General features: G+C 39.1%; 1 protein-coding gene and 2 long non-coding RNA genes across 3 annotated transcripts; 2 read left to right on the top strand and 1 right to left on the bottom strand.

Annotated features, from left to right (window-relative positions):
- Window positions 1-3,325: 3,325 nt before the first annotated feature.
- LOC135461879 (uncharacterized) lies at window positions 3,326-4,320 on the top strand. The gene is made up of 3 exons (XR_010443408.1): window positions 3,326-3,466; window positions 3,662-3,919; window positions 4,236-4,320. It is a non-coding gene; the product is annotated as an uncharacterized LOC135461879 (long non-coding RNA).
- Window positions 4,321-6,643: 2,323 nt separating this feature from the next.
- Window positions 6,644-7,939, top strand: LOC135467926 (uncharacterized). The gene is made up of 3 exons (XR_010444199.1): window positions 6,644-6,758; window positions 7,367-7,624; window positions 7,856-7,939. It is a non-coding gene; the product is annotated as an uncharacterized LOC135467926 (long non-coding RNA).
- Window positions 7,940-16,268: 8,329 nt separating this feature from the next.
- On the bottom strand, window positions 16,269-19,515 carry LOC135461755 (protein FMC1 homolog). Its single transcript, XM_064738978.1, has 3 exons — window positions 19,407-19,515; window positions 17,242-17,391; window positions 16,269-16,694 (listed from the first exon to the last, which is right to left on the bottom strand). Exons 1-3 carry the CDS (start codon window positions 19,476-19,478, stop codon window positions 16,590-16,592), a joined length of 327 nt encoding a protein of 108 aa, XP_064595048.1. The 5' UTR covers window positions 19,479-19,515; the 3' UTR covers window positions 16,269-16,589.
- Between the last annotated feature and the right edge of the window lie 21 nt (window positions 19,516-19,536).

Here is a 19,536-nt window from a genome sequence, read left to right as displayed (position 1 = left end):
GATTTCTTTCACCACTATCATAGTTCGACGACGAACAGGTGGCTGTTTGCCAAGTCTTGTGTCCGTTGAAGAGCACTTGCCTTCCACCAATGTGATTTGCATATCTGTAGGTCACGCCTAGGAAAGTTCTTCATCAACTTGCCAAAGGTGTGCAATTTACTTCGGGCTATCCGATTCCCTCCACCCATAAAACTGATCCTGAATGAAACATTCTTGAGTATGGCGTGAAACAACATTAAAAAAATTTAAATATTTCACTTCAGACAAGAAATTTAGTAACCAACTATACTTTAATAGTGTTCCAAAGGCCGTTGAACTTTAAGCATGGCTTCGGTGTAAGTTATGCCTATAAAAAGACGCCATCAGCATCAGATAAAACTAGTCACCAAGGTCACTTGTCAAGACAAACCTGGTACCAAAGTGTGGCTTATCTCATATGCTAACCCAGCTAAACGATCGACAGCTGACTGCCGCACCCACTGCTTAGCTATGCACCACGTGAAGGAAGGGGAGATAATTTATGCCAGGTCCAGCAATGTTTTAATTGTAGCAGGCATGTATGGTTAGCTAACAAGCACTACTAGACAACATTTCTAGACAATATTAGTCATGTTTTCACCAAAGCGTACCGAAGCCAAAAGAAGTCTGAACAGCCTGTATATGTTACATCGTTAATTATGTCAGTGAAAACAAATATTCTTGATGTTCATCTACTCTGAAGTCGCAAAGCCGCATAGATCTAAAACAATCAGAACAGATATCGTGTCTGACTTCATTTACGTTTGTCTTGACGTTTTTGCTGTACTAATAAATATGTACCGTTACCCGCATACAGTTTAGACCTCTAGGCTCTGTAGTCATTTCCTCTCTGTTTCGAAGAGTTCATTTATTTTTTGTTTTCAAATTTTATATCAAATCGAAGGACTGGCTCACAAGATTCATTTTATGCAACTGCCCACACTCCCGTCCAGTTCTGGTAGAGGACAAATGCTACCCACAGACTACACGGTCTGGATACTGACTCCCTACACCATTGTAGCCTACCGGTAATGCTTACAGAAATGATAATGGCACTTCCAGGATAAAACAGACCGTATTCGGGTTCAGAATATAAGTACACCTAACCATGACCTCTTCACCTATGATACGGTTTGCAAGAACTTGATAAACAATTTTTCAGAACATTCTTGACAATCCAACTACACTTAAAGGAGAAGAAAACATAAAAATGATGCCAAAAAGTGTGAAAACTTATTTGCAAATATGGTCTTTAATACTTTTTTCGGGTCTTGTATTTTTTGTGGGGTGGATATTTGGGACCACATTTTATTGTATTGTGTCTTTTCATATTAATGTTCTAAAGAAGGTCTGAAAGTATGTCTGCTAAATTTATTCCAGTGCAAATTTGTTTTTTATATCCAAAAGCATGCATTTAAAGGAGAAGAAAATTTAAATATCAAATACCATTGAAAAGAGTATGCATATCCTCGCAGGTGCATGCCATAAAAAATTCTAATATGTACCTCAAGTTGATAAATTATAAATAAAGTCGGCGCCAAAATGCCCTGTGGGCGACTCCATTTTGCCTAAGAACTAGTCCCGAAGTCTTCTGTGTTAGGAGGAGAATTCCAGTCGGAAACCGCCGAAGTTCAGTTCGCACATTTCCGGTAGAACTCTTCTTCCCAGAAGGTAACGAACAGTACAGTTCGTTTTCCGTTTGACGATCGGGCAGCCGGAATGTTGGACGTAGGTTCTGAATTTACACGAACATGTCGGGGGCCTCCGTGGCTCAGTTGGTTAGCGCGCTAGCCCAGCGTAATGACCCAGGAGTCTCTCACCAATGCGATCGCTGTGAGTTCAAGTCCAGCTCATGCTGGCTTCCTCTCCGGCCGTATGTGGGAAGGTCTGTCAACAACCTGCGGATGGTCGTGGGTTTCCCCCGGGCTGTGCCCGGTTTCCGCCGACCATAATGCTGGCCGCCGTTGTATAAGTGAAATATTCTTGAGTATGGCGTAAAACACAAATCAAAAAAAAAAACGAACAAGCCGACAATTTTAATGACTCTCGTTGGCTGAGAGGCATCACACCCCCAGCATAAATAATAGGGTGTTAAAGATGGAGGACGCAATGAACTCAGCGATTTATGCTAGCTTTGCCGTGTTCAGATTTAACGTGCATGGCGAGGAACAATCACAAAATTATGCAGCCAGCACCCCCAGAGAGAAAAGATATGCTCTTTCCAGCCTATAGTGCCATTGTTTTAAGTTTTCTTCTCCTTTAATCTATTAAAATATAAACATGATCAAAATCCATGTTGAACACATTTGTTGGCTGAAATAACCAAATTCTAAGTTCAATCGAATCAATTGCATTCTATTTTGTTGACTGTCGTCATTGTCGCTATGACAATAGAATTCAGACTTCTCGTTCAGGAAATGAAGAGAAGCTGATGTCAAGTTGACAATGCAGAAAACACGCTACTCATCTGAAATCGCTAACCATTACCGGTGTTTTCGAGACCATTTCGATGTCTAAATTCTGCTAATGTTAGTTTTTACATATATAAAACTTAAAGCCTTTCCACTACACTCATGGCCGCCGTCGCGTAAGTGAAATATGCTTGAGTACGGCGTAAAAGACCAATTAATCCATAAATAAATAAAAATATCGAACTTGCAGATGGAATGAACTTATTCTACCAGTGTACAGGTCAGAACAAGCTCCATACTTTACTCAGAATTTCTGCTCAAACCGGACTTACAACCCACTCCCTTTCGACTATTTACACTGTTTAAGATTTCTGTTTGATTCTGCACTTGGAACATTTTTAAAAAAATGGATAACCTGTAATCAGGTGTTTTATAAACAGGGTCAAGATAATCAATGTTCACAGGCAGCCTTAAGTGAACAGTTCAATTGAAATCATATCAACAGGAAATGAGAATCATTTCTCGGGAATAAACAAAGTGAAATATTTGCTGAGCACTAAGTGATCCCTCTTGTAAACTATACAGCTTGTAGCTAAAGTCCACATTTCAGAGTGTCCCGAGTTACAGTCCTAACGTACGCTGTCTTGAGTACTGTAGATGGAACATAACATTACACCTGTCTTACATGCAAAAGTAAAGGTTAAGTGCTTCAAGACTGTTTTGCGTACACAACGGCGCCAAATGTAAGTCAGCATTTGGAGCTTGTGATTGGCATAAATATTTAACTTTGCCAATGTCAGAGGCCTAATCGGACAAAATAACCTGTCATCCGTGATATCTTATCTGTCATGGAGTAAAATCAGCGGATTGATCTTTCACTTTATGTTCAAACCCGAAGACTGCACCCAGTAATAACACGAAGTTCACCCATATTTCTTATCAACGAGTATAAATGACTGAACTCGCTCAGAGGGGCCACTATCTGTACTTCAGCTCAGCCAAGATGTCTCCTTTCACCGTTCTGTGCCTCTTTGTCGGTGAGTCCAGTAAATTTTAATAGTAATTATTAATATCCAATAAACAACGGATACCCCTAACTGATTGTTACTTCAAGGTGTTGAGGATTCAAAAGTTGCACAATACTTTATTGAAAAAAAAATGTTTTGATGTGACCCAACAATGAAAATTTATTAATTATATTGTCCAACAATATTATCATTCTTTATTAACAGTCGTCGTTGCCGCTATGGCACAAGACACAACAACAGCCAAGGGTTTTCTCTGCAATGATGACCGCGACTGTGATCGCCACTGTGCGGGAACACGTGGCTTCTGTAGCAAAGAGGACAACATGTGCCACCACTGCGAGGCTTCCACGCCTTCTTCCTGCAACTCTGAACTGGACTGTCTGAGGAGTTGCCGTCACAACCACGAGCTGTTTGGTATTTGTTACCACGGGAACTGCAGATGTTCCCACTTCGGATAAACATGTGAGACCAATCTCAGAATCTCATTGCTGTTTAAATAATGGACAGTAAAGCCACTGTCGTTATTCACGTTTTTTAACCTTGCAACATAGTGAACGAGCAATGCCATCCATGACTCGCCTCTGTGTCGAAATGTCTCATAACATCGATTATTTCTTGACATTTCTGTTAGAGTATTAATTAAGACTTAAAACAGTATTTGTGTGTGCTTCCATTTTTCCCACGAAAGATGCTAATCTGGTGAAGATACAAATGTATGTATGATGGGAAGACAAAACCAGTGCAATTCTTTGACACACCTTCCTTTTTATTTTTACAGGTAGAAGGACGGAAATTGTGTGGGTGTCTCGTCAATGTAACAGCATTGTACAAACCTAATCTAACTAAATTGTTGTTTGATAATAGCACCTTGTCTACACTTTTTTGTTGATAAGTTTCTATATTAGTTGGAACGATTTTCTGCTTTGATGTTTTGAGCAGACGATTGCTTCGACTAAATATACCTAAAAACGAATGCTAGAAGCCATTAAAGCAGTCATTACCAATTCGTGCCACGAGCAATGAGTAGCGTTTACTGCTCAGCGTTCCGGATCTACATTGTGAAGACGTCTGAAGGATATGAAGATCCATTTCATGGGCAATAGACGACGCAACCTGCATAGAAACCAGCTTGTCAAACATTTGACGAGGTACATGTACATGCATAATGGGTTCCCCGTCTCCCTTTCCGGTTTCCTACATCTACCTGCCGGTTTGTCACTTTTGCGCAGAGGAAATGTGGAGTAATCATTTCAAATACAGGTAAAATACAAAGCAATGCCGCTTCATTCGATGGCTGTACGTGCTTGAATACCTATAAGAACCAGGCCAATGCACAGTTAACGGACATGAAATTTTCGTAGATGCATGGCGGGACATGGCTTGCAAGCTAAGTGAGGGTGATCATCCGTTTACATTTCCGATTGCGTAGGGCAACCATAACTGCAGGAGAGCTGGTTTTATATTTGTAAAATTTTCATATTAATACACACGTACATTTTAATCCACAAATTAAGCAATGATCATTGTGGCATCAGCCCATTCTTATGCTCTGGCCAAAAAATACTCTTAATATAAACTTTCTCCACCAGCCTGTTAATCTAGAGAGAGAATGGAGACATCCGGGAAGGTTCTGCATTGTATTCTTCATTTGGTCACAATACTTTTAAAACCTCCCATCCCTGAGAGCTTTTACGTAGCTACGTAATTCTAACTCCTAAGTTTCTACTATAGTAAATGATCTGGTTACTTACCTGTTCGGGTTCTCGCTATATATACGTACAGATTAAGGTTACTTTCCTTGACATGCATGTATATAGGCCTATTGTTCGACAGCTGCATGTTGTCTTTTTATATTTTAATCATTTCTAGCGTCAACAGTTTATGACACATTTAAATAAATCTCAAATCCTTCCAATATAAACGAAACCGTAGTGTACATTTATAATGTACACTGGGGAAAATGAATTTTAACATATTGAATATATTGAACAATATTGTTTAACATACTGAATCCAGTGTGTTTCAATATGTTATATTCAACGGTTTATTTGGTATCAGTACCTTAACATGTTGCTCTTAATACTCCACCGTACATTAAGTATCAGTTGAAAAGTTCCAGCTGTCGTACAGATTTTACTGATTGTTTCAGTCGTCAAAATTGGTGAACAATGAATATTGTAAGGGGTTACTGAAAATTTTGCAGGATCGTCTTTTGAACACAGAAATAACAGCTTTTTGTGCGTTTGGTCATTGATACAAGAATCAGGTTGACCGTGGAAAGTTATGCTTCTTGTCCTTTACCTTAATATAGGACAAGTTAGAATGTAATTTGCTTGCACAGTAACAAAGCAAGTGGACAGAGTTGCAAATTAGAAAATACAAACCCAAGACACTTCTGAACGTGAATAAATTGAAAATCTCGAGGTGATCAATATTATTAAGCAATATTATCAAGAGGACAGAATAGGACGTAAGCATCAACAGAGATCACGAACAATTGTAATTAAATATTTGTACTATTTTGTGAGAGAGGTGAAGTCAAATTCATGTTCATGTAATAAGGTGAGCTGTCCCTTCACAACATTTTACTAATATAAAAAAACCCACTTTACAATATGTACTGCACTCCTGAAAAACAAATGTCACAAACTAGTACATGTATTTTTACATAGTTTTCCACGCATAATCCTTCTAGTCAGACTTCCTTCAAACCCACTTTACAATAAGGACTGTACTCTTCTGTGAAAAAAAAACAAACAAATGTCATAAACTAGTACATGCATTCTTAAATACAGTTTTCCATGCATAGTCCTTCTACTCAGATTTCTTCAATTATTGTTTTCTGTTCCTTTAGGACAGTTGGATTAATTACTACAAATAACAGTCATTATTGGCTGATGAAACATGACATCGAAGACAAGTGTTACAGATAAAGCTGTCATCTACGTGATGCTTATCTGCTTTGCTTACACAACGGTGCCAAATGTTAAAGTCAGTTTTTTTTAGATATATGATTTTAATAAACAGCGCTTGAGACGATGACAGAGGTCTAATCGTACAAAGTGTCACGAACAAAGTGCCTGTCTGTTCTGATATCGTATCTATTCCCAAGTAGGCGTAAAAACCAACAGCTTTTTAAACTTTTGGCTTAATTCCTTATTTTCTACCACACATCAACAGACAGAGATAACACAGATTTCTTATCAAACAGTATAAATATCTGAATGCTCTGAGATGGCCATCTATCTGTAGTTCGCACGAGTCAACATGTCTATTTTCACCGTTCTGTGTCTCTTCGCCGGTGAGTTCATGCCAACTGCTTTATGTGATAACCATGTACAAACTTAGGTTTAACCGCGCTGTATACAAGCATGGGTGTCATTATGCCTGCAAGACTGTCAATGTCCGCTTGAAAAATTTCGTTCTTTGTGGCATCCTCCAAATAGCCACAAATGCTTGGTCGTTGTTCGCCTAAAGTTTTAATACTGCCTCAGCAGATTGGTTCTCGAACAGTGGGTTCTCGAACAGTGGGTTCCATTACTCGCTGGATCGGCAGCGCTTATAAGCCAATATGTTAGTCAGATATATATATATATATATATATATATATATATATATATATATATATATATATATATATATATATATATATATATATATATATATATATATATATATATATATATATACGGGTGCTACTTCAGTCTGACTTTTATGCCTTCTGCCTCTGGTGACACACTGCTCATCATCTCATCATACTGTCAGGGTTATCTGTGCTCGGACATATAATGATATAAGTCTTAACAATGGAATAAATGAAATACTCTTTAGCAGACACGGGACCGATAATTAATGAACTACTATAACTAATTCTAAAAAAATATCAAATATACCTTTTTTTGTTAAAAGTCGTCGTTGCCGCTGTGGCACAAGACACAACAACAGCCAAGAGTTTCTTTTGCAATGATGACCGTGACTGCGATCGCCACTGTACGGGAACACGTGGCTTCTGTAGCAAAGATGACAACATGTGCCACCACTGCGAGGCCTTGACCGCTTCCTCATGTCGTTCTGAACTAGACTGTCTGCAGAGTTGCCGTCATAACCACGAGCTCTTCGGCATCTGTTACCGTGGCAACTGCAGATGTTCCCACTTCGGATAAACACGTGAGCTCGCTGTTTGAAAATTAGATCCAGACTGGATTAGCTAAAGTATTCCTTTTGTCTGAATATATTTTCAATCTGGGGAACAAATAGGTCAAATTAATTCCACTAGTGCGCGTGCCATCATTTGTTTACAATATTTACTTAATCTTGAGAATTATCCAGACGATTCACATTCTCAAGAAAAGACAGTCGGAACGCATAACTAAATTGCGCTACTTTTATTTTTTTCAGAAATGGAAAGATTGAAGGACTGTGGCGGTGTCGGAATTTCGTGATTGTACTTAACATAATTAAATCCTTGTTTCATAATACGTGATATGTGTTTTTACCTAAGTGTGAACGTTAGACAGAAAATATTACATTTGTATAAGTCACGCCACGGAACGCCCGGGAAAATCAAGGTGTATTTTTGAAATTTTATAAATGGGGCCGGGATTGCTGCACTGGTGTTACCCATCATATTTGTCACCAGTTGCTGTGTATTGTAGCGTAGACCATGGTGCGAACGCTTCGGGCAAGTAAGCGAATATTATATTTAGAACAATTTTGATGAATTCAGCACAAGTTGGTAATCGATGCAATAATCGATTTACTGCATCATGGTTTCAGCCGAGCACTGGCTGCTCACCATTAGTCTCTACATAGCGTCGTTCTTTGATTCATTGTTAACAATAAATTTATAAACTGAATCAATGAAACTGGCGATTCGAACCCTTCTTGCCAAACACTTAATTGGAGTAAGTTAGTGCTTGAGGTACTTAACAAGCTTTCAGTCATATGACGACGAAGGAGTCCTTATAGTGCATGTAATGTGCCTTCTTGATTTCCACCACTCCTTTATTTAGTGCTGCTTCACTGAGACGACTTACCGAAGGCAAGTGAGCCACCCCACCCGAGCCATTGTACGGATACGGGTCAACTAGTGGTTGAACCTCCGCTTATTGCCGAATGCCAAGTGAGGAAGCTACAACTTCCTCTTTTATGGTTTTAAGGGTGTAACCCGTCCCAAGATTGTCCATGGATCGACCGCCCCGGAAACGGAAGCTTCACAAAATGAGCCACCGGGGGCGGTCAACACTTAATTTGGACCAAATGCATCAAAGCGGAAGTCGTTATACAAAAGTTGGTATTCATAAAGCTGGTGTAATCAAGACCGTGCATGACATATACTCATCATTCCTGGAATAGCCAATAACATGCACAGCCATTGGAATATTCCTTATTCCGTTATGTAAATACGCAAGATCCTAAACCATACCATGCTGTAGTGCCCCTTTTTGCAGTTTGACCTTGGCAAGGCGTGTTCATGGCTCAAACGTTTGTAACGATGTTGTGACAATAAATATCTTCCTCACAATTCTTCTATGACAACCACTTGAATATCTTGTCAGAATATCCAACAGCGTAACGTCACATCCCAACAAGTACGTTCCGACGCTGAGTTTGATACCTGACATCTTGAACTAGTTTAACACAGTATTGTCACTAAATGGAATGAGGTTTCGGACGTCGATACATTTACGTATAATTTATAAAACAATAAACATATTATTTTAAAAAACACAGTCCCCCGTTAAGTCTGAATCCAAAGCAAGAAGAACATCGGTGCATAAATATCCCACTTTGGGTATAACTTTGAGTATTAACTGTATATCAGTGTCCCTTAGTCCGTAAAGAAGACATGCGTTGTTGTCTATCACACGAATGAACTCAATTCAGTGCCAGAGAAGAATGTTTAGAAATCGGTACAATTAACAGGTTTGGAAAGCTTTGCAACTTTGTTTGCATCTATAAACCGTATGATGGTGGCAAACATCAAAAACGCTCGAATGTCTAACACATGTGCTGTCGTGATTGGCAGGCTTGACCACGCTTACGCCGTGGAATCAACCCACCGTGATTGCTTCACACGTACATGCACATTGAAATCTAGCACGAAAAGAAATACAGATACACAACAAAAACAAAACTGCACGGTTTCTAGCTAATTTTTGCTTACCGCACGTTCATTGTATATATTACGTCATTCAGTTGACAACAAGAATCAAAAATATATACATGTAAATTCAAAATATCAAATCTAAATCTAAGTTTCAAAAACAAATAGAAAAGCACATGCAGCTAATCCACTGAGCACGCTTTCAGAACCTTCCCAGATTGAAGTGAAATTTTTGGAACTGTTTTAAATGAATATCGAATAATTCCAACACAGAGGAGTAATTACATCAGTAGGACATGTCGGTGATACTAGACTTCCAGAAGTGTGGCATAAACATTGAACTCGCTTGATGTGAGAATTTTCTAAAGGCCAATGGTATATCCCCAGCACTCCACGCACCAAACTGACCGCCGTTGTATAAGTGAAATGTTGTCAGGGCAGTGTAAACACAAATCAAAAAATCAATCAAATCACATCCGCTTGTGATAACATTGTGTTGATATTAAAACGAACCCCTGCACAATTTTGGTACAAGTGAATCTCTATTTCGAAAGATATTGAAGAAATCCGAATTTGTCACCTGTTAACAGTACAATTCTAAATGAGATAAAACATTAAATTTCTGGATCATTCCAGCTAGAGATGGAGTTCGTTAATATACATAGAAAAGTGTGTTCTTTCTAAAATCTGGATAGTCCGAGTTCTTCTTGCTAACAGTTTGGAAATGATTTGTGTCAATGAGAGAATCTGTATCGAAGTCATCCTAACAAGAGTTTATCGGGCATCAGTCGGTCTGTCTACATGTATATGAACCTTTCTTAGCTTAGTTCTCGCCCAAGATCGCCAACCGATTCCACAAGACAATTCTCACTTAAGTCAAAATTTGAAGTATAATCTTAAAGCTGATTTTTCGGTTTTATAAAGTACAATTCGCCAGATGTATCCAAATTTCAACTTTAAGTATTAAAAAAACTGAGCGTTTTGGAAAGATTTTAGGTCAGAAATGACTTTGAGAATTCGGCCCCTGGCGCTGAGCACTCTTGGGAAGAAAGCATTCATTGTGGGTTATGGGTATGGAACGATGGCGAAAACGATATTTCCTTAAGTGCTTTACGATTTCGGGGTTGCATACATTATTCGATGTTTAGTTTGATAGTTTATTTATTTGATTGACGTTTTACGCCGTACTCAAAAATATTACAGTTATATGACGACGACTAACATTATGGTGGGAGGAAACCTGGAAAAGCCCGGAAGAAACCCACGATCGTCCGCAGGTTGCTGGCAGATCTTTCCACGTACAGCAGGAGAGGAAGATTTAAATATTGAAAATCACATTTGAATGGCGTTAGTAAATTGAATACAAGTACTAATGCACACACTTGGAGATATTCCCCCACATGTTCGCCTTCATATAGGTCAGTAGGCTAATCAGATGACTACCAACGTCTGTCTACATGGTGTGTATGAACGCGGATATGTCGCCTTGTTGCACAGGTACCAGCATACCTCCTAACGCTTATTCTTGATGATGCATCCCTTGTTAGTTTTTAAACTAAGCTATAACATTAAAGTGGCTTCCGTGGCCTAGCGATTTTTACAAATGACTGTAAGGATTCTCTTATACATATTCAGGATTGTTAGTGTATAGATCCCGGTGTTTTCCACATGCAGAAATGGGCCTGTTTTCATAGAATTATATATAACAAAAAGAAAAAGAGTAACAGAAGTTCTATTTTCATACAATGATTGATGGATGGACAATTCCAGCATGCATGAATTCAGAACACACACTGCTGGGTACCTTTAGGGTTCGTGCAATTTTTTTACTGTTCAAGAGTTACTCTTTATGAAAACAGCATTTATTTTCAATATGTGGATCTTCTGTTGGAACAGCGGAAAACAAATACCAAAGACATGGAAGGGTTTTTAACGGATTGCAATGCACAGTTATGTGTAACTTCACGCACATGTTTACATTGCAATGACCCAATAAATGAACTGATATATGGAAAATGTATTCCGCTCCCTTGTTTTGTCGAAGGACTTGTGGAAACAGCGTTGTATTGGATAGGACTCCAGATGAAAGTGTGAACAATAGTCACGCTCAGGAAGCCAGCTGTACAATCCTCACGGCCCGATGCCTTCCGTTATCTTTTGACATCAATGTGACCAGAGGCCACGGCATTGGCGACACGAACCATACGCAGTGTTGACATCAGAGCAACATAATGACATTATTCATGTCAATAACTGTCGCAGGTAAGCGGAAAAACTGGAACTTAAACACGTACTAAATTGCACGTGAACTATTTGGTTATTCATATGAAGTCAAACTGGAAGTTAATCGTTAATTTTTCAATAATTTACCAATCTTATATATTCTTACATGTTGACCTTTCCATCGCAGGAATGCAAATCGGTCATTGTAAACATACCGTATGCTATGTGCGAGAGGCAGGATATTTGGGCCCATGATATATTTTGTATTAAAAAGAGTTTATTTTCAATACTACGAATTGAATTAAAACAGTGTAGTCAAAATTCAGTCTAACCAAATGTTATATAAGGACTGAAGAGGCAGCAAACCACTGGCCTTCACTCAGTCATGGAATAGGTAATATATAAATGCCAAAGAGTGCGCCAGGACATATCTGCGATATCTCAGTACCCAGCAGTAAAGTTAGCACACATTATATGCCAATAGCTGCAGCGAAAGCATATCAGGTTACGGGCTCACCTTCATAGGCCACTCACACCGGCAAATACCTAATATTCCCTTAATTACTTCCACTCAAGATAATATTCTTGTTTCGACGACCATATGGTTTGTGGTAAAGACACATATACGTCCACGAATATCAGTGGACAGTGGAATGTCAGCCGTAAACAATGATAGGGCCTACATATACATGAGAAAAGAATTGATTAGCAGGAAACATACCTACGTCAGAAAATGGTCTGCAAAGACATCTCTTGACACTGCTTTACATTAATTTTTTGAATTTAGAGTAGACTTTAAAATGAAAATCGTTCTCAGTAAGATACCATATTACCGTTAGTTTATTATTTAAGTGATAACATCTCGCGACAGCGGTATTGTGTGTAAACGCAAGGAAATAGATGTTTATCATGTTTCTAACATTACTGAAGAAACGTGAATTAGAATATCATTATATTGGTGACTTCTCATGAACTTCACACTAGATGGTAAACTTGTTGAAACAATAGGAAAGTTAATAACAACTGTGACCTTCTTGGGCCTCAATGACAGCAACAGTGTCATCATGGACTGCACGAAGATTTCTAACTGAAATTCGTTGAAATTGATCTGTGTGTACTGGCCCAAGATATTGTAAGCTGGAGCGTTGATTCATGTGCTGTCACGCTTCTCTCCAATCTGATTCTGTCTGGAGAACAAGTAGGCAAGTCTTTTACACGAACACCTTCATGACATAAGAAATTGCGTGTCATGCAGGAATGTCAGCCCAGGCCTTTGTTGCTGTACGTTTCCACGGTTTCATCATTACATATGAACTTATACGTTCGTGTCTTTTCCAATTAGCTGATGCCGGTTTTGTTATTTGTTAAATCACAAATTAAAGTTAAATGTCTTTGCAAACTATAGCTTAGGCACGTTGAGGACGGCAATCCGTAAAGAACGAGTTTCAAGTTAGTGAATGGAAGAGTATAAATACCCCTATTTCTGAAACTTAGGCTGGGATCAGAATCAAACAGGTCTCGAGTAAACATGACAAACATCTGTTTGCATAATTATATACACAATCCTTCCACCAATGGGTTCAATTAATAAGTGAAAAGTTTTTAAATTAATTATACAGAGTACATTGTTAACTTTGAGTACACTATTAACAAATGATATTTATTCAAATGTTGATGACCGCCAATCAGGTCACGCGAAGCACGGCGTGTACCTGTAATTCCATGCTTGTTTTTGCTGTCAACAGTATGACATGGCTATATCACAACTCATTGTAACATCACCCTTCCAATATGATGCTGCATCAAGCAAAGACGATTCATACAGGCACAGTATTCACCTTTCCAACCACTCCTAAGGGGTTCTCCTATAAATGCCGAGTTACATACATGACAAAATAAGTGACATGTTCGTTGTTTTGTTCAATCTAATGGCAAGTACACATCTTCGTTGATGTAGACAGCATTCAAACGCAATGAGGCTTACACCGTTGAAACTGCATCTGCGTTGATGTAACCCTAGCGAAATACCAAGCAGAGAGCAATAATGAGCAGTGCCGCGTAACACACTGAGCTTTGTGGCACGATAGTTTAATTCACAGCATACACAATCCAAAGACCAGGATTAAGCTAAGATCCAGCATTGAGTAAATGGGGTATAGGATGGGCATCAACCCATTAACTGGTGGGTTTTCGCGATGGGATGTGAAATTGTTCGAGATCTTCGAACTGAAATACCCTGTCCATATCAAAACTCCACTGCCAAGTACTTGCACACATTGCGCCTGGCAGCAGTAAAGTATCATCAATACCATTATATTAAAGACAACTTCAACATTTGAAAAGATCGTATTCATCAACAAAGTAACTCCAAAGTTTGAACTGAAGAAGTAACGTTAAACAACTGTCTGACAATTACGCACCATTTTTGCTAACCTTTAGCTTTTCTTCATTTGTTCATCTTGTCCTACTTGATTTTTTTTCCTACACCCAACGAAACCTTTCATACCGACTACAGCATAGCTATAACTCTTGCAGACTGATAGTATACACATGCCTTCCTCCAAAATTTGCAAAATTGGTAGTGAAAAACCTTGATGTGACAGAACTTGATGTGAATTTTAAATTTACATGCGGCAGTCATCTGGCAGTGTTAAGTTGGTTGTGATACTGGGAAAAAAACGACTTTGTCGATGTCAAAACTGTCAATTCTTCATACACACTCTTACTACTTCTTCATATCAGCCACCTAGCATGAATTTTAAATTATGCACCCTAGCTCTTCATTAGAATCGGCAACCGCTGGAATAGCGAAACTTATTACACGCTCAGATCACATCATTTATTCTATTTTAAAATCCTTTATCACATACCTTGTAATACTAACCGTTTCTCGACACGGGAATTAACAAAGACGATCGGTTAATGAAAAATCAATGTAGTTCATCTGCTCTTAATTACATGGCCGTTACACACGTTCCAGGTATCGCGTGGAATGGTGGCCAGCTACATTTATTCTTGTTCATTTCCTAAATACTGAAAACTTGGTCTGTTCTCTTTGAGACAATGAAAATTGATCAGCTATATCTATAGTAGAATCGTGTGAGTCACGTAATACACTTTTGTTCCATCTTGGGTTTTGCTTACTCCCCATTATCTTGGAAATGATAAAAGTTGAAACCCTTACAGGCTTGTCGGACACATTTCATTCGGGCTAGCCTGTGGCTATTTTTTTTTTTTTTTTACACATTTCAGGTTCTAATCCATATTATTTTCCATGTCATTTTCTCTTTCAGCTGTAGTATTTGTCACCGTTTCTGGATCTCCGTGGCTAGCCCCTCCTTCAGCCATCTATTGTAACAATGAGGAGGACTGTCGCATCCACTGCCCTATCACCCATCAGGGAGAGTGTACAGACAGGCAATGCACGTGCAACATAAACCCCACCTATTTCTGTAACGACGCCAGCGACTGTAGGGTGCACTGCCCGTACACGCACGAAGGGGTCTGTAACTCAAAGAAGTGTGCCTGTAACCCGATCCCCGGAACCTTTTTCTGTAACGACGACCTGGACTGTAAAATCCACTGTCCCTTCACCCACGTGGGTAAGTGCCAGACCGAAGTTTCCAACAACCAAACATGTACGTGCAACTACCATCCAACCATCCGTTGTAACTCTGACTTTGGCTGCCGGATCCACTGTCCAGTAACTCACAGAGGCAGCTGCAAATCCGACCAAACGTGTTCCTGTGATCCAATTCCCGCTTGGCTACTGCCCAGTACTCAAGCGGTTCTATCCACCACCACCCGCATGTCTGCCACAACAGAACAATCCATCTACTGCATCAATAGCCTGGATTGCAGCCTGCACTGTCCCAACTCCCACAAAGGCGTGTGCCGGGCAGACTCCACGTGTGCCTGTGATCCTCACGTGAGCGGCAAACCCGTCAGCTGTCGCACGACCATGGACTGTATCCACCACTGCTGGGAGACTCACGTGGGTACCTGTAGCACATCCACGCGCACCTGCAGGTGCTTAGTCGGGTCGTAAAACATGGTCACAAGCTAATGATTGACCGCTTGTTGCTGTGTCAATGTTCGCTAAATAAAGTTCAATAATAAAAAAAAATATTTATGAGCCTTTTTTTAGTCAGATAAAGAGTCCTATTCGTGACACTCACATATTTTGAGCTGCATGCATTTGCTCTATATTTATCCAGAAAGTAGGGGCTTCTAAGGTAATGATTTTTTTGTTTATTATTATAATGGTGTTTAATGCCATACTCAAGAATTTTTCACTTTTAGAATGGCAGTCAGTTCAGAGTGGAGAAAACTGGAATATCTGGGGAATACCATTGACCATGTGCAAGTATACTGACAAAATTTCCCACAGGACGAACTTTGGGACTTCAGTATTCTAGATAACAGACTGCCCCATCCCCTTCAATGACCTTTGTACAACTTTGAGTGTTAGTAAATTTCATAACTTTAATAATTCACGATAGGCTCAACAAAAAACATTTTTCAGCCTATAAGAAATCGAAATTTTATATACACTGTATATTTACAGAGTAATAATTTTCATCTTGACGGAACACGCACACAGAGTTCAACAACCTTCAAAACTGTAGCAATAAATCAAGCACTTCACAACAGAACATTCTGGGTAAACTAGTCTGAGACCTCCTTGTATGATCAGGTTATGTCTCACTATTAATACGACAGCGTTCATCATCGGTATAGTGACAGCAGCCGTCTCTTCAGCAGTCTCTTCATCAGTCTCCCGTGACACTGTCTGGATAACTGTCATTTCTCACAATCTGGTATGTCACCTGGGACTGCCAAACCAACACGATGAGCACTGTCCTCCACAGTTGCCTCCCCTTTACCCTTATACTGCATGTTCAGCTCCTGATAACATAAAACACACAATTGATGGGAATCACCTGTTATGGCAATTTTAAGTCAGTGACGCATTCTGTTCAAGCTAAATACAATTTTTAATTTGTAATATTATACTTATATAACATATTCTAAGCATACCATATACTAAAAATAAACAAACCTTACAAAACTTCCACAAATTAATGCTTAGAAAATGTCAAATCAGAGTTTGTAATATACAAGGATAATTTGTAAGTGATGTACTATTGTGAGGCTGAATGTAACACCAGCAAATTGAGCTTGTATCAGAACTCATTTTGAGCCAAACAATGGATGTCTTATACATAACACATATATGGCAAGTAATTATATTCCTTCAAACACTTTTTAGCAAATTCTGTATATTATGTCATTATGTATCAAAAGGCAAATTTGTTCGCTTTCATTTCCTAAAGTCCAATTCTTAAATTTAACAGGTAAAATTTTCAGCATTTTTCTTGTTTTGTTTTTAAAGGCAACTGTTAGATGCGAATACTTCCACAACATCCAACCATAATTGGTCTCCACAATTTACCTCAAATTTTCGAGCACTTTGAAGAAAACAGATATATGTTTCTGCCACATGCTGAACTTCATTTGAGGCCCTGCATGTTTTTTCTCCAGTTACTTGGAATTTCCTGAACTGGTCTTTGACAAAAGAATATGCAGCAGATTCTTCAGCATTCTGGAATAAAAAATCATTTTCTTATTAATTAACCATAAACAGACCTGTACTAAGTCTCAAATACAACTCCAAAATGCTTGTGGGAACTACATGTGCATGTATGAAAATACTCAGGTGGAAACAACGAAGCACACTTCAAAAGGTCTACTTAGACCTTGTGTTTGGGGGTTTTCTTTCCTTCTTTCTTTATTACCTGTATCTTCTGTTTTGCTTTAAGCTCAAATCTACACATACATGTAGACGAATTCCGCAGTACTGAAAAATTACACAAGGATTAAAAACAAATTACCTAGCCATAGCCTTGTAGGTTCTTGTTGGTATGACATCGTTAACTACATATATCCAGAATGCTGACCAGTACCTGTAAACGACTACACTAGTATGTGTTACTACTACATGAATAAATCCATGGAGCTTTGGGCAGCATGACCAGAAGGATTTGCAGATGAATTAATATTGTATGACATTTGTGAGTCAATAATACATCTACACTGGGAGTCAGAGCCAAGTATGCATGACCTCTATCAGATGGTAATAAAAGGAAGGTATGCTTTTAAAAAAATATTGTCCCAGAAGATGCCAAATTTTCTTTCCACCAAAGATATGCCTAACTGAGGTCTATATGCCTACACCATCACCCTTGTGCTTCAATTGAAGTATGTATACTGACATGCATTTATTGCAAGCATATACTTTTTAAAATATTGTTTTACAATGTGCTAAAAGTATATTCCAATACCATTATGATGGTAGCCAGGGATGTAAGTTGAGGGATCAGTCAAAGCTCCTGGAATGGAAACCATCGCCCTTTGCCATGGACTCAAACATGTGATCTCGTTTATTAAACATGTGATGTGTGATCTGTAGGAAGAGCTTTCAGAGCTGTCAGTGATGCCCCACATCTACGTACTTTTTGATGGACTTTTTTGTAATGGCCATACTGGTACTCAGTATTTCTTTCCTGATACAATAACCCCCAGTTTTATACTTCATCCTGACCTTTGACATGTTACTTGCAAATTTTACATTTGCACACCATAATACTGGTGGACAAGACAAGTGGTGTCCAATTTATGTGATTTATTTCTGTGGAGTATACGGTCAACATACTGGCTGGCTTGGCCACACCCCTGGTGCGGAATATTCATGGAGTGTTGCACGTGGGGGTGAGCTGAGAGGTAAGTGCCCCAGTTGACACCTGTTTTGGACAGAAGACTTTGTTTAGAAAAGACTTATTGATTTATTTGATTGGCTTTTTACCCTGTACTCAAGAATATTTCACTTGTATGATGGCCAGACGAAAACCACTACCATCCGCAGGTTGAAGACCTTCTCACACGCGGCCAGAGAGGAAGACAGTTTGGATTGGTCTTGAATTCACAGCGACAGAAAAGACCTACTGGACTTGGCGTGAAATGTAATGGTGTACGGTTTACCAAGTATGTTATCACTATGGTTATGATACTCCACCAACCAAGTATAAAGAGAGGACTTGAAACAGCCACCTGGCTAAATCCCTGTTGACCACTGTGCTGAATATTCTTCACTTAACATGACATGACAATGTCTGATGTACACTCACAAGTATAGTTTTCAACTTAAGTACATGCAGGACTGTACAAACAGCCTTACAGCGCTGTACACTTTTATCAAGGTCTCAGGAACAGTAAGAGCCATACCCGCAACATACAATAATGTGATTACGGTCTCAATCTCCAGCCCAATGCCAGGATTGAAGCCAAACTTTGTTATAAGTACCCTATAAAGGCCGAATCAGTGAGTCACGACTCGTCCTTACCCATATTTCTTTTGACAGAAATCACAAGGACATTTCCCTATTTTCAATAAAAAGCCACCGTCTTAAAAATTAGACTTTCTCTAAATGTATCATTGTGCATTACTCGAGGGTCGGTTTTCGTTAGGACTACTGTAAAGATAAATTGCCCTATCTTCCACGCAGTCAGAGACATGAACCTGTGTAAGAGTTAAAACAAAACCTATTTCTTGTTTTTCACCTTAGGATGCACTCGCCTCAATTCCTTCAACAAAGTTTTGTACAAAACAACACCGCTCTCTCGAGCAGCCATCTCACTGTTGACTGATGTTGTTGCACTGCATCATGTCCGCTCTCCACTATCCGGCATG

This window comes from Liolophura sinensis, chromosome 1 (assembly GCF_032854445.1).
Source record: "Liolophura sinensis isolate JHLJ2023 chromosome 1, CUHK_Ljap_v2, whole genome shotgun sequence".
NCBI lineage: Eukaryota > Metazoa > Mollusca > Polyplacophora > Chitonida > Chitonidae > Liolophura > Liolophura sinensis.
Note: the sequence above shows the minus strand (reverse complement) of the source record. Positions and strands in the feature narration are given on the sequence as shown.